Source organism: Canis lupus, chromosome 15, assembly GCF_048164855.1.
Source record: "Canis lupus baileyi chromosome 15, mCanLup2.hap1, whole genome shotgun sequence".
Taxonomy (NCBI): domain Eukaryota; kingdom Metazoa; phylum Chordata; class Mammalia; order Carnivora; family Canidae; genus Canis; species Canis lupus.
Genome location: NC_132852.1, coordinates 52,472,454 through 52,497,195, shown reverse-complemented (window position 1 = coordinate 52,497,195; position 24,742 = coordinate 52,472,454). Strand labels below are relative to the sequence as shown.

The 24,742-nt window shown below is 44.5% G+C and overlaps 1 protein-coding gene and 1 non-coding gene across 18 annotated transcripts in view; one reads left to right on the top strand and one right to left on the bottom strand.

The window, feature by feature from the left end:
• Positions 1-24,742, top strand: part of HIPK2 (homeodomain interacting protein kinase 2) — a 193,158-nt gene that overhangs the window by 144,280 nt on the left and 24,136 nt on the right. For 13 of the 17 annotated variants that reach the window (XR_012007922.1, XM_072777409.1, XM_072777404.1 and 10 more), the window contains 3 exons: positions 7,261-7,403; positions 10,101-10,280; positions 13,676-13,957. Coding sequence is in view for 16 of the 17 variants with exons in the window: in XM_072777409.1 (XP_072633510.1) it covers positions 7,261-7,403; positions 10,101-10,280; positions 13,676-13,957 (605 nt within the window). In the remaining variant the exon portion in view is untranslated. The remainder of the gene's footprint in view (positions 1-7,260; positions 7,404-10,100; positions 10,281-13,675; positions 13,958-24,742) is intronic. The other 4 variants (XM_072777403.1, XM_072777416.1, XM_072777401.1 and 1 more) reach the window with 1 other exon arrangement.
• On the bottom strand, positions 3,370-3,476 carry LOC140605560 (U6 spliceosomal RNA). The gene has a single exon (XR_012008201.1). It is a non-coding gene; the product is annotated as a U6 spliceosomal RNA (small nuclear RNA).

The following is a 24,742-nucleotide window of genomic DNA, read 5'->3' as shown; positions in this document are numbered from 1 at the left end:
GAGAGAGCACGAGCAGCAGGGAGGGGCAACAAAACAGGGAGACTTCCTGCTGAGCAGGAGTTCCCCACCTGGGGCATGAACTGAGTTGTATCACATGCTCTTTTTGCATCTGTTAAAATACTCATGTGGTTTTTTTGTTAATTCATCTGCTAATGTGAAAAGTTACATTAACAGGTTTTTTTAAAATACCTTATTTTGTGAGATTTTATTTATTTCCTCATGAGAGGCACACAGAGAGAGGCTAAGACACAGGCAGAGGGAGAAGCAGGCTCCCTCCTGGGAGCCCGATGTGGGACTCGATCCTAGGACCCCTGGATCACGCCCTGAGCCGAAGACGCTCAACCACTGAGCCACCCAGGTGCCCCCATTAACAGATTTTTAATGTTAAACTATCCTTACATTTCTGAGATGAGCTTTATTTGATCATATTTGTTTGTTAGGCTTTTATGCTTTTCAATACTGGATTGTTGGTAAATACCACGGTTAGTGTTTTTGCGTCTGTTCGGAAGTGAGAAATGGCATATAATTTCTCTCTCTTATAGAATCCTTATCTAATTTGAACATCGAGGTCACCCCCGTCTCATAAAATATGTTGGATATTCTTACCCTCTCCTTCTATGTTCTGGAACAGCTTGTTAAAAGTGGATATTAACTATTCTTCATCTCTGTTCTTAAGTCAAGAATGACACTCCAGTGACCACTGACACCAGCTTCTGATGGCACACAAAGTTGTGTTGCTGAAAGTTTATACATAGAACCTTCTGTATTTAACGCAGACCCTCTACTTCTACCTCTCCCACTGGTCCTCATAGCTTCCTTTTGCTCACACAGTTTGGTAGTAGGGAGGTTGGAAAAAGCCAAGAAGGACCAAGAGAAAGAACTGCAAGCTCACTTCAGGGGCCAAGGAGCTTGTTCCTATTTTCTCTGAGTGGCAGAAATCCAGATGAGCCTCCCAGTGCTCCTCCTCTGTGAGCCAGAACCTATAGAATTCACACATACTTACAGATCTTTTTTGTTTGCCCACTTAACCCTGGCAGGCCAGAAATCAGTTCTGAAAGAAACAGTAATTAACATTCTTCTTAGTTATCTAGACATTCTTCATTATTCAGTTTGGTGAAAACCAGTAGGCTCAGCATTTCTGAATTTGTTTATCCTTTATTCATAGCAGGAAAGAGCTGTACCTTTTTGCCTACTTGAAAAAGAGTCCCTAGAGTGCTGTAAATCTCCCGAGTGGATTTAATCTAAAGGTGTAATTGGGAGAGGGAACAAAAAAATACTTGTACAAAGAGTTTAGTCACTACAGTGTTTCTAACAGGGACCTACTAGAAGCAATTTGAATGTTCATCAGCAGGAGATTTGTTAGATAAATTGATGTGTGTGCATAAAATGGAACACTGTGTAGCTATTAAAAAGGGCATGGTAGACCAATGTGGCTTGACATGCAAAGATTTCTTATATTGGGTTAAAAGAACTTCCTGTGCTATCCAGTATCAACATGTGTCTTTCTGTCCATCGGTTGCTTTTTCGTTCTCTGTCACTTAATCTATGCCAGGATGTTAACCTAGAAGGGTGCAGCTCTCTCCTAGGTATTTTTAAGTGGTCCCTTCAAAGGACGAAAGTAAGCTAACTTCAATAACTAAACATTTAAACTAGTGCCTTCATTTTTCTCTGGGTAAATTTCTAGGTATCAGGCAAAGGCACTCCAAATATTATTAAGTATATCCAAAAAGTGGGTATCATTCTTTTTACTAAAATTTAAAGTTCTCCAAGGATTTTACTTGTGAAACTTTAGAGTCGGAGTCTTTTGAATCCATTCCTTGTGTTCATTTTATTTGCTTTGCCTTTTCCTCCCCACCTTCGAGCAGCATCCCACATCCTTCAAAGGGAAACCATCTCTCTGGGGTGCCCCAAGGATGTGTGCATGTAAAGCTGGAGTGAAATCACACCCTCTTGTTTCAGTGATCTGGAAGTGAGCGTCACAGACTGTCCTTACGAGTACAGCCTTGTCGGTACTGTCACCCCTGTCCTCCCAAGCCTCGAGCCAGAGCTTGCATATTGACCACCATCAGGAATTGTGAATGAGTGGGTAAAGGTAGAGAGGTGGGAAATCCAGTTCTTGAATGAGACAATATTGAATTTATCTCATTTTCCAAATGCCAGGATCCAAAACCCCCTTTGAATACTAGAAAGGCTGGAACAAAAATTCTGAGTGCCCTCCCACCTCCCAAAACGTGGAGACTCCTGTTTGCCATATCCTTGTAGACTGTAGCCTTCCACAATGGTTTTTGCCCTCTCCTAGCCAGTCCAGTCATAGCACCTGAATCCCTTTAAACATTTCCCTAAGGACAAACATTTGGCTGGAACTTCTTAAACTGTCCAAATTACAAACTTCAATGCTTCTCATTCAAAACCTCCTCTGGTAACATTTTCAGCAACCAGTCTGTCCAACCATTCTGTCTTGCTGTCTGCTTCTGTCTTGCATGCTGCTTGAATTGTTACTGAATAAAGACTTTTCCATGCTACTTTTATGCATTTACCACAAGTCCCTGGCCCTCAACAGAGCCATCATTTCTGTGTATCCTCTCCATAAAGAGAGGCAGTATGCTAGCTGAGAGCATGGACTCTAGAATTTGATTGCCTACAAGTCAGAGGCCAGTCCCACCACCTACCAGCTATAGGACTTTTGAATTTATCCAAAAGGAAGTTATTTTTTAATTCAATTTTTCTTTCAAAATAATATATATACCTGATTTTTAAAGTTACATGAGTCCACAAATTTACTAGAAAATAGTAGCTCTTGCTCTATCCCATTCCCACTTCCCAATCCCCCAAAATAACTTTTTAACTGTTTTGTTTTGTTATTTAACTCCCAAGTTTCTAAATAACATGCTGACACTAATTTTTACTACTATTTCCATTTTGGGTATCAGTTGTCTTCCTGCTGTGGAAGATGAAGACTTAGCCCACCCCATCCTCACAGTACCCACCTAGTCATGCACTCTGTCTCTCACTCTCTCTTCCTTTCTCCCATTCCTCCCATAGAAGTTTCTTATTCAACCATTTTGCATTATTTACATAATTATTATCATTAGTATATAATATTATTCTCAGCTGAGCCTCATAACATATTAGGATTCTGTTCCTTTCCTATGCTTCTTGTTTTTTCTGGAGTTAATGGTGGTTTCATTTTTTCATTGGGTTAAGACTCTTAAGACTCTCCTATGGTGGTCTGAAATTTCATGACTATATGCTTCCTCATGGGTCTTTTTTCACACATTGTCTTGGACACTGCCCTTTTAGTCTAGAAGTTTTTCTTTCTCTTTACTTTTAATTTTTTCCCTTCTACTTTCTCTGTTTCTCCTCCTTTTTTTCAATAAGGAATGCTTCATGAATTTGTGTGTCATCCTTTTGCAGGGGCCATGCTTATTTTCTCCGTATTGTTCCAATTTTAGTATATGTGCTGCCCAAGCCAGCACTTTCTGTTTCCTCTATGTGGTAATTAATTGGGTGTTGGTACTTCTGAATTAATCTAATGATTTAAAAAAAAAAAAAATCTAATGATTTTCATCTTTTTTCCCATTTCTCTCTCTGTTCTATCTGCTGTTCTTTCCAAGACATTTTCTCAACTTTTTTAAAAATACCTTCTATGGAGGGATGCCTGGGTGACTCAGTGGTTGAGTATCTGCATTTGGCTCACATCGTAATCCTGGGGTCCTGAGATCGAGTCCCACATCAGGCTCCCCACAAGGAGGAGCTTCTCCCTCTGCCTATGTCTCTGCCTCTCTCTATCTCTCATGAATAAATAAGATCTTTAAAAAATTTTTAATTTACAAAAATTAAAACCTTCTATGGAATTAACTTGTTCTCATTTCTAAGAATTCTTATTCTCTGAATATAGATATGGAGATATAGATATATATTCCTGTATATGATGTTTCATCTGTATGTATACACACACACACTTTTTTTTTTTTTTTTGACTCTGTAAGGACAGTTTAAGTTTTTGCAAAAATTTTTTTTAAGAATTTTTATTTATTTATTCATGAGAGACAGAGAGAGAGAGGCAGAGACACAGGCAGAGGGAGAAGCAAGCCCCATGCCGGGAGCCCAATGTGGGACTTGATCCAAGGTCTCCAGGATCACACCCTGGGCTGAAGGCAGTGCTAAACCGCTGAGCCACCGGGGCTGCCCAGTTTTTGGAAATTTTCTTCTGATTTCTACACTGTTTTTGTTTTCTCTGAGTTTCTTTTTTTGTTTTAGACTCTTCCATGTTAGAAGCTACCTTTAATATCTGGTTATCCTTGGCTATTCATTCATTTCTAAGACTGAAGCACAAAAAACTAATTTGAAAGCTACAGGAGGGAAAGGACTATTGAATGAGGGCTTCTCTCTAGTCTGAAAAGGAATGAGCCCTGCATTTTCCTTTTTTTTTTTTTTTTTTAGATTTTATCTATTTATTCATAAGACACACACAGGGAGGGGCAGAGGCACAGGCAGGGGGAGAAGCAGGCTCCCTGTGGAGAGCCCGACCCCAGGACCCCAGGATCACAACCTGTGCCAAAGGCAGATGCTAACTGCTGAGCCACCCGGGTGCCCCGAGCCCAGCATTTTCATTGGCAAATTTCCTGATCCTCCAACGTATCCATAGTTTTTTCTCTTGGACTCTCAGTTTTCCTAGAGAGAATCCTCCACCCACCAGGGTCTGCAAACTGAGGAGTAAAGGAATGTCATGGTTTAATGTGCAGACTTGCCTGTAGATTTCCTAGTCTTCTAACTCAGTAATTGCCCTTCTGTTTTCCAGCTTCCAGGATTTTGTTAACTGTTATTGTCTTTGTCCTTATGGATCTCTGTATTGTTTTATTCCTTTGCTATCATTTCAGTTGCTACAAAGAGCAATAAATATTTAATTTACTATATTTCTGGGAAGGTTATTTAGCCTCTCTGCTGTTCAGTTTACCCATCTAACAAATGGGGAGAAAAACAGCCCTTACCTCACAGAACTGGTGTTAAGATGAAGTCAGAGGGCAGCCCAGGTGGCTCAGTGGTTTAGCGCCGCCTCCAGCCCAGGGTGTGATCCTGGAGTCCCTAGATCAAGTCCCACGTCGGGCTCCCTGCATGGAGCCTGCTTCTCCCTCTGCCTGTGTCTCTGCCTCTCTCTGTGTGTCTCTCATGAATAAATAAATAGAATCCTAAAAAAAAGAGATGAAGTCAGAAACTTGGGGTACCTGTGTGGCTCCATTGGTTGAGCGTCCGACTCTTGATTTTGGCTCAGGTTATGATCTCAGGGTATGGGATTGAGCCCCGCATCAGGCTCCCTGGAGCCTGCTTCTCCCTCTCCCTCTGCCTCTCCCCTGCTTGTGCTTCTCTCTCTCTCTTTCTCTCAAATGAATAAATAGAATCTTTTAAAAAATGTATTGGCTCTAATCTTATCTAAAGTAGTAATAAATTATAAGTTTACATAAGTGTGTACAAGTAATTACACAAGTGTGAAGTATCATCTCACCTGAGTCGAACCTGTCATTCACTGAGAGGGTCAAAAATTAAAACAGCCTTTACACTTCTCTCTCTCTGAGGTAAAATGTTATCCATTTTAAGGAAGTAGAGGGAAAAAATGATGTCCTTGGCTTAATATCAAGATTTATTTTTTTAAAGTATAACAGTCAGAACACATGCTTTTCATGAAAGCTGAAGTGAGTCTCAAAGTCAGTATAAATCTTATGCCAATGAAATTGTCACTCATTTAACTTTTTGAGCGCATAAACTGTTTTAATCAGTTATTTTTCTGCTGTATCTGAATTCAGTAAACTTGAAATATAGTTAACTGTAATTAATTGCCTTGGTCAAATTGCTTCTTTCATTTTATCAACAAATATTTATTAATTAAGCACTTACTATATAAACTGGTCCCTGAGCTTTTTGCCTGTATCAAAACACACCAATATGCAAACAGGAAAAAAAAAAAAAAAGCAAACAGGCAATGTGAAAAAGGTATAAGAGATCTCACGGGGTCTCATCTGCCCCCTGAGAGGGCTGGACCAGGTGAACCCGCCACTCAGATCTAAAATGTCGTTGTATCATTTTATACACATCACTGTTTGTTAAGCTCTGACTCAAGTTTGTGATTCATTTCCAGAAGTGCTTGTTAGTACATATGAGCCAAAACACACATATTAAAGATGCAGTTTGTGGAGCACTATATTAAATAAATTATCCAAGGTTAGTGATACCCAGCCCAATGCAAAGAACAAGTAACTGGATCTTTAAATTCTTGACCCGCCCAAGAAGTATTTTACCACAGTGGTATTCCTTTAAGTGTCCAAGTTTGGACAGCTGTGTTCAGTCTGAATCATCGAATAAACCAGAGGCAAGCAGAAAAGTGACTGAAGATATAGAAAGCTTGGTACCCCAAACACCCTCCTGCCCCCAGTGACTCTATTCAAGGAAAAAAAATAAGTAAAGTTCATTTTAGAGTTCTTAGAAAAAGCTTAACATTTATGAAGAATCAATCTGACTTTCTAACTACATCTCATTTTTGCTTTGATGGATCAAGGTAATTCTCAATTAAGCTTAGGGTCCCAGCTAAGAATTTTACTTGATGCTTGCTCTCTGATGTGGGTAAGTATCTGGTGATCTCAGAATTATGTTACTTTATTTTTTTAAACTTTTATTTATTTATTTGACAGAGAGTACAAGCAGAGGGAGAGGGAGAAGCAGGCTCCCCTCCGAGCAAGGTGCCCAATGTAGGGCTTGATCCGAGGACCCTGGGATCATGACCTGAGCTGAAGGCAGACGCTTAACTGACTGAGCCACCCAGGCGCCCCAGAATTATGTTACTTTAGATTCAGATCACACAAGTTGGAGGTCTAGATTCTAATTAATAAAAAGGCAAAATATAAATAAAGGATATTAGATGGAAAATTTCTTGAGGGCAAAAAGTTACCTTTGTGTGGCCCAATATAAGTGAACTTTTGGAAACTTTGAGTATTGTTCTTAAAGCAAATTTATAAACAAATCATTCTTCCACACAAATAAGTCCCTTCCATACGACTCTTTGCTCATGTACTACTTTTTATCTTCTATGTAGGTAGGTCACAGATGTTAATTTTATCTCCCCGTAACTTAATTTTTGCAACCAGGTCTCCATTTTCACACTCATTACAGGGTCTACCACAACCCTGGGCACACAATAAGGACTTGACTCAGGCAGACAGATTATGTGATTAACACACATATTGATGGCACACATCCTCTGCTCTACAGCAGGCCTGGCCAAGTGGGACCCAGCAAATCCTGCTTCCCCCGGCATGGCAGCAGTTGACCGGAGTGGCCACCCACACATCCGTGCAGCACGCAACTGTGATTCCCGAGACCATGGCAGGCACCCAGCAGTTGGCTGACTGGAGGTAAGCAGCAAAGTAGGTATGTCTGGGATGGGAGGCATGTCCGCTGCTCATCCAGAGAGCTGCCGGGCTAGCCTGTACTGTGAATTCTGTGGTTTGTTGAGAACTTTTTAAATTAAAAAGATTATGTGGAATATGACTGCAGTGTAATGGGAGTTAATTTTTAAATAAATGTACCAGGATATTAAGAAAATCAGCATCATTACTTTATGGTCAGTTGCCATTTTCAACCATAAATTCAGTTACATCGTTTGATCACCAGTGTAATTCATGGACTTGCCTCTGGATGATTTTTGGTTTGTGTCTCAGAATTAAATTCCACTCCCAAAAAAACAAAGATGTGTCAGCAGTTAAAGACTGCAGACGGGAGTTCCTGAGGCTCCTAAGCAATTCTAGAAGGTGTTCTCAAAGTGTTTTGAGACATGGGCACACTGGAATTGTATCTGACCTGTCAGGGGAAAGCTTGACAGAATGGGGCTTACTTGGAAGGGTAAACTATCACATGTTTGCTGCATGTGTCTCTTCGGTGAATAGTCGTATCTGAGAGCTCAAAGTCCTTTTTCCACAGACCCCAGAGGCCTGCGGCTGACAGCTACCAGTACACCACACCCCCTGTATCTGTTTCCAGCACCCCACCGTCCTACTCACTGACTTTCTCACCAACACCTTGCACCTTTGTTTCTATGGCCACTTTGCACTTTTCCTTGTTCTCTCCACCATACCATTCCAGCACCATCACTGTGCCTCCTTCACCAGCTTCCCATGACCCTCCAGGCTCTCTCCATACAAACATCAGGGCATCCCCCCATCTTTTGACAGTCTCCATACCCAACCACGGAGCCTCCCTGAAGTTCTTTTTTTGTCTAGAAGGCTATTGTGAATGAAGAGCTCTCTGTAAAAACGAAGGGGGGGTGGAGAGAGAAGCCTTCCCAGTCAGGCTTCAAATGCAGCTCCCTCTAGTCCTCCATTTAATCTCCTGACACAGGCTCTCTCCTGCAGCACCACTCACTTCCCACTGACAACACCCACCACGTCCACCCCCACTCATTGGAAGCTCTTTCAAAGAAGGTAAAACCGGGTTCAATTCTGGCTCTGTATGACCTGGGTCAAGTTGCTTAACCTCTATGAATCTCAGTATCTCCCTCAGTAAAGTGGGGAGAATCCTATCTCACGGAATTGCTGGGAAGTTTAAATAAAGATAGAATACAAAGCAGGTGACCTGTATCTCACCTGTATTATATTGGCACCTGGTACATGACGGGCAATAAATCATCAGTTCTCTTCCCTTCCCCCATTCACATGGGCTCATGCTGGGTGAGGCTGCCTTTCCTCCCCAGCTCACTAGGAACAGCAACCAAGTGGATACCGATCCAACCACTGTTTTTCTCACCCCCTTTTCTCCTAAAAGACCACACATACATCCTATGCTACTTTTTCCCCTTGTCTTTCAACATTTATATAGCTCACTTAATTCCAGCAAAACTCACCTACTCACACAGATTTTCCTATTCCTCCTCCCTCCTTAGCTCTTACCTGGTTACCACAGGAGAAACGCTTAAAGCCAACTTTCTTTGCAGTCTCTTCTCCATTTCATGCATGGGCCAAAGAACATCCATAATCATGGCTAATAAACAAAAGAGAAGTACTGATGCTAGACTTACATCAAAAGAATGCCATGTCTGGAGAAGAAACAGCAACTGCAAAGCAGCTGTAACAACAGTTTCTAAATGCTAATGTCCAAAAGACAGTATCAAAATCTTGACAAAAGTGGCTACCTACTTTTTTTTTTCCTTTCATCTTTCCCTCAACTTGCAATGATGAATTTCATAATATTTTCTAAATGCAAAGAAATTCTCCTTTAACTTTTTAATTTTATTATGAGCTCAGTGGGCTCTCATGGCCAAGTCTCTGAATTAATCGATTACCACTTTTAATATTTCTGTGGGAAAACAAGCCTTTGAGCTCCACCACAACCCAGATCCTAAAACTTGGAAAGAGAACCCACTTTGAGGATAATGGCTGCCAGTAGGACTTCTATCACCATGCGTCTGACTCTTTATTAATTTTGACTTAGTACCAAATTCTATACACGTCTAGTCAACCTTCAGGTTAATCTGTCCATCCAGCAAGCATGTAATTAACTGATCAGCTGCTACATGCCTGAGCCTCGTGCGAGCCACGGAAAGAATTCAAAAGAATGTCAACATTTCCAAACAGCAGAAACATTACAACGCCTAGATTTCAAGGGTTTGTTTTTTTTTTGTTTTAAACATAAGCTATGAATTTCTCACTTACAAAATGGCATTGCCACAGACACCCTACGTCACAGAGCGCAAGAACCCATTAAAGGCACTTGTAGGTTTAAAATAAAATGCACAGGTCACCTGGTTGGGGACCTTGAAAGGTGGAGGGAGGAGTATTTGTCTCCTCTCCCCAGAACGTAAGCTGAACTCGCAGCTTGCATTCTTCCCAGTTGCAGTGCCCTCCTCCTCACTCACCGACTGTGCTCCTGCGAACTCCTTCAGAGCAGCCCCTAAACCACCTGACGAGCTCATCTCTTCAACCCCATGAGCTCGTGAGGACCGGCTTTTTTTTTTTTTAATGGCTTTTAATTGGGGAGGGGGGGGACTTTCATCTTTTAAAAAAGCCGCATATGTTTCAAACCAATAAAAGAGCCTTGTTTTCCCGCCTCCCACTCAGGAACACGCACGCTCACGGCAGCCATTACAATCCCATCATGCAGCAGCCCGCGCTGTTGACTGGTCATGTGACCCTCCCCGCCGCCCAGCCCTTGAATGTGGGCGTGGCCCACGTGATGCGGCAGCAGCCAACCAGCACCACCTCCTCCCGGAAGAGCAAGCAGCACCAGTCCTCTGCCAGGTGGGTGGTGAGCGGCGGCCTCCTCTGGGGCGCGAAGCCCCGGCGCTCGGGAGCCTCCGCACGGCCGCTGCGTCCCAGGCACGAGACAGGCAGCGGCCCGCAGAATGTGCCCGGCCGCCGCCGACGGGCTGGGGCTCGAAGGAGGCCCTCACCTCTCTCGGCTGCCCTGCCCTGCCCTGCCCTGCCGCACCACCGGGGAGGGCCGGGACTGCGGGCTCAGCGACTGGCTCTGAAGCCGTTCCTGCCTTTTCTTTTCTTTCTTTCTTTTTTTTTTTTTTTTAAGATTTGTATTTATTTATTCATGAGACACACAGAGAGAGAGAGAGGCAGACACAGGCCGAGGGAGAAGCAGGCTCCACGCAGGGAGCCCGACGTGGGACTCGATCCTGGGTCTCCAGGATCACGCCCTGGGCTGAAGGTGGCGCTAAACCGCTGAGCCACCTGGGCCGCCCGTTCGTGTCGTTTCACTTCTGTAAGAAAAAAAAAAAAAAAAAAAAAAAACAGACTCGCCTCTGAAGTTGCACTTTGGAAATCATAATAATGTTATTTTTTAAAACGGGAGAGAAATAGGCTTTCTTTGAATTCGAAGGTCAGAAATATGACTCATTTAGCTGCTGCTTCAAGTAGACGCAATAATTGCGGTTAATCCAAGACATTACCTCCAGAATAATCTCTCTGGTTCCATTTCAATCCAGTCTCATCACAATGAACTCTTAAAAATCAAGACCGAGGGAGGCCTTGTGGGGCTCAGCAGGTGAGCGGCTGCCTTCGGCCCAGGGCGTGATCCCCAGTGTCCCGGGATCGAGTCCCACGTCGGGCTCCCCACAGGGACCCTGCTTCTCCTTCTGCCTGTGTCTCTGCCTCTCTCTCTCTGTGTCTTTCATGAATAAATAAATAAAATCTTTTTTTAAAAAATCAAGACAAGAAAAAGGCCACATACTGCATGAGCCCATTTATATGGCATTTTGGAAAAGGCAAGACTAGATCAGGAGTTGCCAGGGACTACGGGGGTGGGGGGGAAACAGTGGAAGGGAAGGAGCATCAGGGATCTCTCAGGGTGATGACAAAGTTCTCTGGATTGGCAGGAGCTACAAGTACATTTGTCAAAGCTCATCAAACATTTCCAAAGGGCGACTTTTATTATGTGTGAATTATACCTCAATAAGCTTGATTATTACAAAAAACAAGAGAGCTCCAAATTAAAAAAAAAAAAAAAATTGTGATCAAGATTGCGTAGCTGCAGAATTGCTCCTCTGTTTTTCTCCAGAGTCACTGACCTGGAAGCACTTAATTGCTTATTTGGAATAGGTTAATCAAAGTAAAAAAGTCCAGGATATAAACTGTCTAGTGATTTTTGGTTTCCTACTTCCTCATCCAACCCGGTGCCAAAAACAAGGCTTGCCCTTTTTTTTTTTTTTTTTTTTTCATTCTCTTTTGAAGATTAACCCAAGAGTTGACTTCCTTTGAGTTGTCATTCTTCTTCAAGATTCTTTATTTGGGTGTTTCTGACAACTCAGGGAAATTCATCTCAGATCTGTGGCAGCCCTGTGACAACACACCCATGTCATTATTAGATTGGGTGGCAACAGAGGCCACCATCTTAACCCTTTGCTCTGTCCTGGCCAACTGTGTGGGTGATCACACAATACCAGTCTGACCCTGGGCTGAGTTTCGGCATCCTCATGGCTCACTTTGTCAAGTAGGGGCAGTAAGAACGCTTAGCCTCCCAACCTGTTGACAAGTCCTTCCCTCTTGCCTGCTCACCCCCCCCCCCCCAGCTGGCTTTATGAAGGCTTATTGCCAGTGCATTTCAAGATCAACATAATTATACAGAAAGTTTTGTATTTGCCTATTTTTAAGACCAATGCCTTAAGGAAAACAGAAGGTTCTCCCTTGTTGGGTGGTGCACCCAGGCACACTTTGCTTCAACAACAGCAAGTGGAGATACTTTAACTGCTGAAGTGGTGAAAACATCATCTCAAAGTTGCAACATGGTAACAATAATAAATTTACAGGTTTATGCTAAGTGCAAACAGTGGAACAATCTTATCAGTAAAACTTATTGTGGGGTGCCTTGGTGGCCCAGTTGTGTGGGGCATCTGCCTTGGGCTCGGGTGGTTGTCCTGAGGTCCTGAGATCGAGCCCCACATTGGGCTCCCTGCTCAATGGGGAGCCTGCTCCTTCCTCTCACTTGTGCTCTCTCTCGTTCTTTCTCTCTCTCTCTCTTAAATGAATAAATAAAATCTTAAGAAAAAAATCTTGCCAGCCCCCAGAAAGGCACAAGCAACATACCTGACACCAGCTAGATAGAGAATTAAATAAAGCTACAGAATTATTCTCATCTTCCTGCTTTCTTTTTAGCTAGAAAGTGCTAGAATCTCCAAGGACACATAAGAGTCTTAAAAGTTTTGTTAGGCTCTCATGGTACAGATACAACCAAGGTCAGCAAGAGTTGGTGGGGAGGGAGAAAGGTAGGTATTTTTTTCCCTTAAATTACCAGAAACTACGCTTACTAATTTGATAAGGGGTCTCGAGTCGATCAAAATCAAGATTAAAAGTTCCCTGTTTACGCCTTTTCCTTTTGCATTTTGCCCACTTTTTCCGTTACAGTTCAGACAGACTGGTAAACTTCCTATGAGGCTCAGATGTCAAAGACATGAGTGTTGTAGTTTCATAAGTGGCAGAACAGCCATCAGCAAGGAAACCAAAGCTTTATGTGGCAAATAACGCTTCCTTCTTTCAAGTCCCTTCAAAACAAGACCCATGTACTTTTGGAGAATGACAGGGCAGAGCTCAGGAAGTCAGACCTTGACCCTGAGATGGGGGGGGGCGGGGCGGCAACCCTGAGACCCTGTGCACTGCACCTGCTCCCACAGCCCGATCCTGGATACATGCCCTCTCCCTCTCCCGAGACCCCTGGCTGCTCCCTTTCTCCTGCTGGGAATAGGCACATGGCACTAGACCAGAGGCCAGGGGAAGCCAGGTCGCTGTCGCCATCTGTGTAGCAAGTAGCTGAAAGAAAGAGCTCAAGAGGCAGCCATTTCTGCAGTTACAGAAAACATCTGAATGTTCTGAACTTCTTTTTTTAAGATTTTATTTATTTGAGAGACAGCACAAGAGAGAAAGCACACAAGCAGGTGGAGGGGCAAAGGGAGAGGGAGAAGCAGACTCCCCTCCCCCCCAGCAGAGAGCCCAAAGCAGGGCTGCATCCCAGTTCCCCAGGATCATGACCTGAGCCAAAGGCAGACGCTGAACCTACCAAGCCCCCCCACCAGGCACCCCCTGAACTTCTAACTTTTTAATGGAGATTTGGCAAAGCTGGTGTTTCTAGACAGTTGGGCTCCTTGGGAGGAGGTGCGGGGCCTCCACAAGCGTGTGTGCCTGTGTCGTTACAGAAACGTCTCCACCTGTGAGGTGTCCTCCTCACAGGCCATCAGCTCCCCTCAGCGGTCCAAGCGCGTCAAGGAGAACACGCCTCCCCGCTGCGCCCTGGTGCACAGCAGCCCGGCCTGCAGCTCCTCCGTCACGTGCGGGTGGGGCGACGGGGCCTCCAGCACCACCAGGGAGCGGCAGCGGCAGACGATTGTCATTCCTGACACCCCCAGCCCCACGGTCAGCGTCATCACCATCAGCAGCGACACGGACGAGGAGGAGGAACAGAAGCATGCCCCCACCAGGTGAGGCCGTGCCACCTTGAGACTGCAGGAAGGGGCAGGACAGGGGGGCACACTGTGCCGCTGGCTTACACACACAGTGCTCCATGGATCTGGACACAACGATCTCTCTCCCTCTCTCCTGGCCTCTACTTTATGGTTTTGCCATGTCGTAGAGTCCTAGAGTGATTTCAAGAGAATATCAGACCGATTTTCCATAATTGTTCAATGCCAAAATAATTTTGAATCACTTTGGTTTTGAAAAACACTTATAGTCTCTATACATTTGGGGGATGAGACCAGTTGTATGCAGTGCCAATGTATCTCAACTCCTGTAAGCTTAAAAATCTCTGCCGTGGGCTGTTGAATTTTTTCCCAGTTGGTCAGGATATTTCTCTAGCATTGCCTTGGCTCTCAGAATTCGAAATAATTGTCCAATTAATCAGAAATTTCTCTGTGTCTGATTAACCCAATCTTTCAAACTGCCAGTTGGCTCTTCACTCAGAGAGCATTACTGTTTATTCCAAAGTAGCAAGAACTCATTTTACGCTGTGTATGCTTCCTGGGAAGAGGAAAGGAATATTTATTGTATTTGCAAGACTATTAACCCTGGCACCAAAGCCTGTTGTCCTGCATTTCCCAGCCAGACCTGAATAGAGTGCGGTTTGTACTTGGGCTGCCTGATGAGCCCCTGGACCATGCCCTTCTGGAACAGTCAGTCCCCTGGCCTTCTGCACCCCGAGGGGCCCTGGGGCCTTGTAGATCCCAAAGCCTCAGAACCCCATCTCCAGCCTGCTGGCCTCTCCGACTGGGACCAAGAGTCAGGGAAGGTGGGGGAGGCCCACCACTGCTGAGCCCAGCGCTAGCGGCCTGCACACAGACCGCGACTAGGCATAGCTTTATCATTCACAATTAGGCCTCAATGATTAATTCCTGATTGGATACAATGTCACTAATTAGTAATCACAAATCTTCTTGATTAAATAATAAATTCTTACACTTGAAATCATTACTCAATGTACAGATAGGCTAATTAAAACACTTTCCCTATAGCTATTCCTGCCTGGGCTATCCCCTCCCCATCTTTATAATGAACTCAGTATTTTGCTTATTTTCCATGAGAGAACTAGTATATGTCTCATTCCAGTGTCCCCTGTCCTTGTTTGATGTCTCAGCCCTGGTCCTCAGTGCATCTCAGAAGAGGATGTTTTAGAGCCATTCTGGTCCTGCCATCATTCATGCCAGAGGGGCCATGGCACTGGGGACACCAGACACAGTTCCTCACTCCCCACCTACCTGTGCTGGGACTGGCATCTCCCTATTTTTGATAACAACCCCAAGTTGAGTGAATACTCCATCCTCACCATCACGCCATGCTCCCCAGCCCAGGAATATTGTGGGCTCGGGTGGTCCCATCCCAAAGAGAAAGGCTTCTCTAAGCCCAGAGCAGCCGGTCCACATGTTTGTAACACTAGCCATAAAACAGGCCAGGCAGCCCCACACAGCCCTTTGCTACAGCTGGGGAAAAGAAAAAGCAATTTAAAAATCTGACAATCAACTAGATTGGCCCTAGCGTTTTTTAAGTATGAGATTTGAATTGACACAGAACCTCAACATATGTGCTCAGAAGAGAACTGAATACTGTGTCTGAGGAAGAAGAAAGAGGATGAGAGAGTGATCTCTCCACCAGGCACACGGCTGCCAGGGCCGAACACACACTGTTTCTGCGGCCATCCCCACAGCCCCAGAGAGAAACCAAACTGAAATTCTTAGCAGCAGGGGAGGGCAGGGAGCAAGTCAAGGGGCAGGTGCACATTGAGGAACCACCACCAATAGTGACACGGGCTGCTGAGGACCAGAGCTTCATAAGATGAAAAATGCAGAGGCCCACCTGAGATGTTACACCGAACAGGAGAACTGTAAATTGAAGCCAGAGAGTAATCATGAAGGGCTCCAGCTGTCTGGTTGTGACAGGAAACTCACAGAGAGAGATGGTCACGTTTTCTGGAGAGACCGAATGACTGTTGCCTTAAAAAATGTTTTAAGATCCAAGAAGACAGGAAAGCGTACTTGAGTCTGAGCAGGATAAAACAGAACCCCGTAGCTGTTTTATTTGTAGAGAAACCACTGTATAATGTGATCATGTTATCGTGACTACATTTTGGAGAGAAAAACGGGGAGGAAATATAATTACTTGTTCTTAAAAATCAGAATTATCATAAAATTCAACACAGTAAATATTTACTGGACCTGCGAGTGTGAGATAGGATGCTAGGAATGCAAGTGTTACATAAATAAGGTAGACAGTCTCCGTCCTTGGGAGGTTTGCAGGGTAGTAAGTGAGATACGACACATACAAATCATCACCCAAAATGGAATATCAGCCCCGTAATAACTAGCAGAGTACTGTGGATTTTCAAAGGGAAAGTAGCTTAAGGAAAGAGAAGGGAAGAAGGGATTTTCTAAGGTCAAAGGGCCAAAGGGTGTAGATAAGTAAGCAAGGGGGTGAAACTGCCAATTCCAGTGAGGCAGGTGGTGGAGCGGAGCCTCAGAGGTAGGCTGGTAGGACCAGGAGCACAGATGGGCAGCTGATCAAAGTGAGAGTGGGAGGCAAGGCTGACAGGGATTCCAGAATAGAAAGAGGATCTGAGGGTCTCCCCTTCAGTGCAGGTGGTCAGCTTCAGGAGATACTGAGGAGCTCACAGGAAAGCATCCATCCTGGGAAAACAAGGATGTACCCCCAAGTGCAGCCTATCGGGGAGCCGCTGGACCTCCATCCAGCTGGAAGCTTTTCTAGCCTGTCAGTGTTCCCATTTGAACAAGCAAGACTTCCCTGCTTGTCCCAAACCTGATTTCTCCTGCACTGTGTCCATCTTGATTCTGATCTGCTGTGTTCCCAACCTCATTTCCTATTTGCTGTTCACCTCAGGACTAGCACCCTGACTCTGTCGAAAATGCTGACTGTTTGCCCTAACATGAGGCAGCCTTAGCACAGCAAGTCAAGAGTGAAGGGGGCGATGACACTACAGGGATAGTGATCGTGGCATCACATAGCAGTGCCTGCATGCCAATGTCTTTTAGAGCCACCGTGAGATAAATTATGGCATCCTCACAATGTTAGACCTGATTGAGGGTGTCACTAAATCTCTGGGACCAGATGACAGTGCCTAGAATTTTTAGACAAATGCCAAAGCAAAATTATTTCTCTTGACCCCCAATACTTGGCACCGTTAGTTGCCAGAGCAGAAGGATGGTCAGCAGTTCCTACTTACGAGGAAGACCCCAAAGCAAGAGAGGCCAGGCTGGGAGAGAGCAGATGAAAGGGGACCCCTCCCCTTTAGAACACTAAGTGTTCTCATTTGCACTGTCCCATGCATCATTTGATGGGATGTACAAGGCAAGTGGTTCCACTCCCATTTGATAGGTGAGGAAGCTAAGACCCAGGAAAGGTGAGTGACTCGCCCTAATTGATGAAGATTCTAAATAGGAGAATCGGGAATCCGCTCCCATGCTGTTGAAAACACAGCAGTCTCGATTATTAGCAAAAACAACTGATTTCTCTTCAGTCATTAATTCGACAGATGTAAACTGTGGCCTGCCCCCTCCTCCAACCACCTCCATGTTCCCCCACGGTCACGCCCACTGTGTGCAGGGCACCAGGCCAAGGCTGTGGGGAATCCACAGTATGTTCACGAGTCCTGACCAGGTGCCATGCGTTGGTCAGAGTGCCGAAGCTCTAGCAGCAAGAAGGGCAGAGGTCAGCTCTTCTGATTCTTCGAGAAAGTATTTTAAAATGAGGAGGCCAACACAGCCCAGCAACTTGCTTTTTCTCAGTGAGTTGCTGTTGGAATAGGGGACCCTGTGGCTATGGTTAGAGAATTTATCTAAAGATAGAAAACCCAAACTGGTATTTTTCTGGGTCCCCCAGGATGAAGTAGTAGAACCAGTCTGATTTTAAACATTTATAAATGATTTTGATGAGAGCAGCATCCGACTGTCTATATGTGCTGAATAAGCCATCTTCTCTCCCTTGAAATCTCTGTGGACAAAGTTTATTGGTGCATGTCTTATTCAGACCCTCTGCTAACCTTGCCTTGGTCTGAAACTGTCCTTTCAAGGCCGTACCACACAACCTCCGGTCATGAGGGTAATTTTTAAAGTGTGTCGCTAAAGTGGCTCACTTCAGCCAATCAACTAGAAACTATTTCGTCCAGTCTCCTTATTCGCTCATTTGTTCATTCATTTAATTATCTGGATATTTCTGGTAGCCAGGTTTTCTTTTCCTGTGGTCATCGGGGCACTGTTCCTTTCAGCATCACTTTGTGTGTGTGAGCAGCGGCTCCAGAGTACGACAACCAATGTTACCAAGACAAAAACTTGAAGAAAGTTGATGCATTTGCATCCCCCAGTATTTTGAAGAAGGATCATTCTTAAAATAGTTTTATAAAAACTAGTTGACCCAAAATGTTGTTCTTTATACTAAATTGAACATCTAGAGCAATTACTCTATTTAAAAGGCACAGTCGGGAAACTGATAAACTGCTCCACAAAAGGCTTTGGCCTGGAAAACTAACATCTGCTTAACAGAGAGCAACACACACACTCATTTATTTATTTTTTTTTTATTTTTATTTTTTTTATTTATTTGTGATAGTCACAGAGAGAGAGAGAGAGAGAATGAGGCAGAGACACAGGCAGAGGAAGAAGCAGGCTCCATGCACCGGGAGCCTGATGTGGGATTCGATCCCGGGTCTCCAGGATCGCGCCCTGGGCCAAAGGCAGGCGCCAAACCGCTGCGCCACCCAGGGATCCCCACACACACTCATTTATTATTACACAGGCAGAGTCAACTCAAAGCGGACCCCGTGTCCATGGCCACCTGCAACCCACTGCATCACTCCTTTCCTCCTCCTCCTGCTTCATAAGCGGGAGTGAAGAAACAGGAACCCAACACACAGTATCATTTGAAGGGCTTTGTAGTTTTGCAGTGTTGACTTGTCAGATATCCCAAGGTTGAAGGAGAGAGTTCAATCATCTGACTCCTCTCAGGAGATGGGAGGATGTTTTGTCAAAGTGGACTTCACCGCATCCTCTTCATCTCCTTTTGTTCCTTCAAAACACCCCTGCAGGTTGAGTAGTGTGGTTAAGGGCCGCATTTTACGAAAGGGCTGCATTTTGAAGAAGCAACACCACACCTGACTATCCCCAGCAGCCTGTCCTGACACTTCAGCACATTACAGAGCCCTCACTGACAAGTCACAACTTCCCTAGGGCAGGGGGAGGAGGCGGAGCGCAAATGGCTAGCTACCACAGGTCAGAGCCATGCTCAGTGGCCAGATCACTGAAGGAAGTGGAAGGACATTGAATACCTACTCCTGCTGTGTGTAGGGGACTGGGCCCATGGCTCCTTCCACTCCTTGCTTCTGATTTCTCTAGAAGATGGTCATGTGCGAAAATCTTCCCAGTGATATGTACATGTGTGCATGTGCATTGAGAGAGGCATACACATAGATATCAATGTGTGGATAATATAACTTGAATGTATGCACCAAATTTAAATTGTAGATTTTTTTTGTTCTCCCTAATGACTCTAAATTGAGAGCTGTGTGATACATGGGAAGGAGCACATTGGCCTGGAGACATTGGCTTCTGGCCCCTCTGCTCACAAAGTGCACTCAGCCAAGTATCTCTAATTGGGTGGAGGGGGATGGGAACAGGACAGCAACCCATACACATCCCCTTGAAGGTGGCCGGGTCAGCAGCTCTCATCTCCATCAGCTGAGATAGTTGCCCCTGCGAACAGCCCCGTGCCCCATGCTTAGAAAAGACCACTGTCATTGGGACCAGAGGAGGAGCACAGTTGATTTACATTTTCAGTGCTTGTGAGTAGGAGGGGGGAGGATAAAAGATAAAGTATGCATAGTGACTAAGTGAGTGCAAGCCCAGGTTAATTTAACAGCAAAAAACCTAATAACCTGACTACAAAGTGGGCTAAGGACCTAAATAGATATTTCTTAAAAGAAGACTCTAAGTGGCCAACAGCTATATGAAAAAATGCTCAGCATCACTAATGATCGGGGAAACAAATAAAAACCACAATATCCCCTTACACCTGTCAGAATGGCTGTTAGCAAAAGAACAAAAGAAGGTGTGGATGAGAATACAGGGAAGGTCAAGTCCTTGCACACTCTTGGTGGAAATGAAATGCAAACTGGTGCAGCTACTCTGGGAAACAGTATGGAGTTTCCTCAGAAAAATTAACTATAGAGCTATCATTGATCTAGCAATTCACTTCTGAGAATTTATCCAAAAGACCAAAATCAGGACCTCGAGGCGATAACTATACATCCATGTTCATCACAGCATTATTCACAATAGCCAAGATGTGGAAACAACCTACGTGTCCATCAAATGAGTGCACAGACAAATGGGTAAAGAAAATGCAGCATGTACACACGGTGGAATTCTAGTCAGCCTTAAAAAAAAGAGGGAAATTCTGCAATATGCAAAAAAAAAAAACCTCTTAACAAGAGGCTTCTAAAATAGTCAAGTTCATAGAATCAAGCAGTGGGATCTCTCTTGCCGTCCGCTTGAATTAGGCAACACTTAGAGCCTAGTCAACAGCACTGTATTGTATGCTGAAAATTTTAAGAGGGTAGATCTCCAGTTAAGTACTCATGCAGTCAGTATATTACAACATTCTTTACAGTCTTGCAGTGGGGAGCAGGGGGACAGTGCAGAGCCCTTCGACCAGTAGTCGTACATCCAACAAATGTTACCTGCGGTTATTAATCAGTGTTTGCAGCAAGAGAAGAGTGGTGTTTCTCATGCACAGCATTGACTGGAAATCAGGGCAGTGAAGTAAGTCATGTAAAGTTTATTGGTAGAGATGAGTTTTGACCCCGGTCTCGAAGGTTGAAGCTGACTGAGATTGACAACTAGAAATCAGCGACACATTCCAGGTAGGGCCCCACAGGGCAGGAGTCACAGGCTGGTGTCCGCTCCTCCGGCAGGGCTTCCTCCACTGGGGCTGATTTCTCTACTTCCAAGCTCCTTATTTCTTTCCATCATTTTAAAATGATGAAAATCAGCTATCGCCAGGACAACACAAAGCAATTTGTGAACTCTGGAAGCTTTGTTCTTTATTCAGAAGTGATGTTCTGGCCGAGGACACTTGAGGAAATATTTCTCATTCTGCTCCTCTCTCTCAGTTCCATTAACCAATTATTAATGAGATTGATAAACTATCAATAATAATTAGACACTGTAGTGGAATGAATCCCAGTAGAATCAGTACATATGAGCCTAAAGAACCCAGAGCGGTAATGTCAAATGTATGCTCATTTTCAAAGTGACTCATTTAACAGCTTCCCATTTGTTCTCGAATCTGCATAGTATATTCGGGTAGAGCACAGAGATGTTTTTAACAGCAGAAGAGATTAAAAACAGAGCTATCAGATTAATTCACCTTTTCCAAGCCTGTCACGAGCAAATCCAAAGAGGTAGGTAAATTAGCCCTGGACTATGTTATACCTATTTGCTCATTAGGCATAATGAGCTCTGAAAACAAAGGAATGGGACCCATGAGCTGTTTTATAGAGATTTTATCCCACACTCGTTGATAGATATTAAGATACTGACATGCAGGATCCTCAGCCTCTGTAGAAAGGCTCACTACCTGTTGGGTTTCCAGCAGGAGATGGCCCTAAATTCTCACAGGTCATCCAGACTAAACTATCAACTCTTGAAAGATTCTTGCCAACAAGCCATCCTTTGGTGACAAGAAGCTCACTGGTTCATGAAGCGGCCCCATTGTGTGTTTAAATTCTTACTCCTACTGAGCTGAAGCTTCTCCACAATTTCCAAATTTGAATTTTATTACAGCTTGGCTATGTGTCCATGTGTCTGTTTAATTTGCTCATTTTTGAAACAACTTGGAACACAAGGAAGATCTGGCCAGCAGGAATTGGCCAGGTCTGGGTCTACATGTAAGGCACACTTACTATAGACATCTATTTCCTCTCCAAATTAGGAGTAAACCAAATCTTATTTTAAATGTCTTTAATAGTGAGTCTTTAGGGGACCCTCGCAGTGGATCCTTTCATGCCACTCTTCCCCAATAGATGTCAGAGCAGGTTGGAAGTGGAGGGACGTTTAGGGTCACACTAATATCTAGGCCACTGGCCAGGGTCACACCAGTGAATGGACAGTAGAGCCAGGACCAGAACACCAGCTCCCAGGACTGGGGTTGGAAGCCAGCCTCTGTTCTTCATGCGCGCCTGCAGCAGAACACACCTGTGTTTGGTAAGATGACCTGCTAAGCCACTGTGTATGTGGGTTAATTATGCAGACCTGGCTATGACCTATGACAGAAGCCGAGAGTGAAGGACAGGCATCACATCTCCCTGCAGCCCCTACAGAACTGGACGCCGTACAGAGTTACAGCCTCCAGGGCCTTTTCCCCAGGTCCTGGGACCACTTTGATGGTGTATGCATGGAGGGAGAAGGGGCCCTCGGTAGCATATTTTTTTTTTTAATTTTTATTTATTTATGATAGTCACACACACACACACAGAGAGAGAGAGGCAGAGACATAGGTGGAGGGAGAAGCAGGCTCCATGCACCGGGAGCCCGATGTGGGATTCGATCCCGGGTCTCCAAGATCGCGCCCTGGGCCAAAGGCAGGCGCCAAACCGCTGCGCCACCCAGGGATCCCCCTCGGTAGCATCTTAGTACACAGCAGACATACACAAAGAAGTCGGTTCTGTCATCCAGCCCCATCACCCCAGAAAGCGGCCCCACATCCTCCTGCCACAGCTTTCCACATCCTCTTGCTTCTCTTGGACTCCTCCTCCCTACTTTCCAGGCTCAGGGACTTTCTCCTTGTGCCCCATGTCCTAGTTCTTATGCCAGATCTCCATGCCCCCCACCCACTTCCACCCCCCACAAATCCCATCTGCTTTTCTGATTCTCAAGTATACGTTTCAGTGACATGAAGTACGCTCACAACATGTACAACCATCACCACTTATTTCCAGAAGTTTGTCATCACTCCAAACAGGGACTCTGTACCCATTAAGTAATCGCTCCCCATGCCCCACCCTCCCCAGCTCCTGGTAATCTTGAATCTACCTTCTCTAAGAGGTTGGTTATTCTAGATACCTTATGTAAGTAGAATCACACAGTGTTTGTCCTTTTTGTGTCTGGCTTCTTTTACTTAGCGCGTTTTCAAGGTATATCCATGCTGTAGCACATATCAGAACTCTATTCGTTTTTATGGCTAAAATTCCATTGTGTGGATAGACCACATTTTTCTTACGCATTTGTCTGTTGATGGACACCTAGGTTAATTCCACCTTTACACTCTTATGCATGATGTAGCTGTGAACACTGGCATACAAGGATCTGATTGGGTCCTTGCTTTCCCCTCCTCTGCATGAATACCTCCAGTGGCATTGCTGGGTCATATGGTAATTATGTGGCTTTTTGAGAAACAAGCATATGGGGATTTTTTGCATTCCAACTGTTATAAGTGGGAAGCATAGGTCTTTACTAATTAAAATGTATCTGTTTTATCGAAGTTAATATGAAGAGCTGTAAATATATGCAGTCACTTCATTCCTCATCTGCCTTTGAGTTCCTAGCAATTGTCACCGGTACAACTCATTTGACAGTTCATCACAGAAGGCTTTGTGACATCCATTATTCTCTTTAACCGATTATTTTAAAGCTTCTACTGTTTAACTTGTCATGTTTTTATACAGTCCCCCAATGAAATTTTAATCACCTCCAGGGCAGAGGCATGTATTATAGCTCTTTGTACAGGAATCCCCTGTGGCACCTACCACAGATCTCCAAGATATCTAACTAATGAGTTTTCATTTCTTTCATATCAATCTTCTGGTTTATTCATAGACTAAAAACTTCTCCATCCAATCCATGCCTTGATAGAATCCCCTTTGCCTGGATCTATTTTTGCAATCCTGTTTTCACATGTTAAATGAGGTAGCACAACCAGTAACAGTGATAATAGCCACAAACTTTCATATGTACACTATTCAGAGCACTTCCCTGTATGTTCTCACTTCTCAAAATAAGCCTATATACGTAGGTAGTGTCATTATCCACGTTTGATCATGAGACAGACAATCACTCAGAGGTTGCATAGCTAGCTGCCCAAGGCCATACAACCAGCAACTGCGAAGTAGTTGCTGCAGGGCCTGTGTTCTGACCCACGGACACAGTTAGGAAGGGACTCTTCTACCTTGAACCAGGAAGGACAAAATGTGCAGCCACTGGAAGAATATTTCAGCCCAGATGTCAGTAGTGCCAGGCTTCAGGGAGCAGGGGCTCAGACCTTCTGTGGGTTCACCTCCCAGCCCCTCTAGCCTTTAGCAGCCTGGATGACCTTCCACTTACCTTCTGCCCGGCTGCCTGGGGCTCTCGAGTTTGCCCATTTCTCTGCTGCCCTTAGGGTGGCAGAGATCTATCTTGGAAAGAGTCTGGCCTGTGACTGGCCACATGACCTTGGGCAAGACACCTGGAGGTGGGGGTGGTGGTTCCATTAGGCCCTCCATAAATAGCAGCTGCTTCTCTTAGCAAATTATTTGGAAACTGACCCTGTCTTACCTAGGCAATCAATATTTCTTAAAAATAGATGATCAATATATAAAAATAGATGTAGATCTTGTTTTAAAACCCTCACAATAAGCAACAAATTCCGTATCCATCATCCCACCCACCTGCCCTGGAGGCAGCCAGAATGGGTTCCTAAAGTAGCCACACCAACATAAATATCTCAAGAAAGAA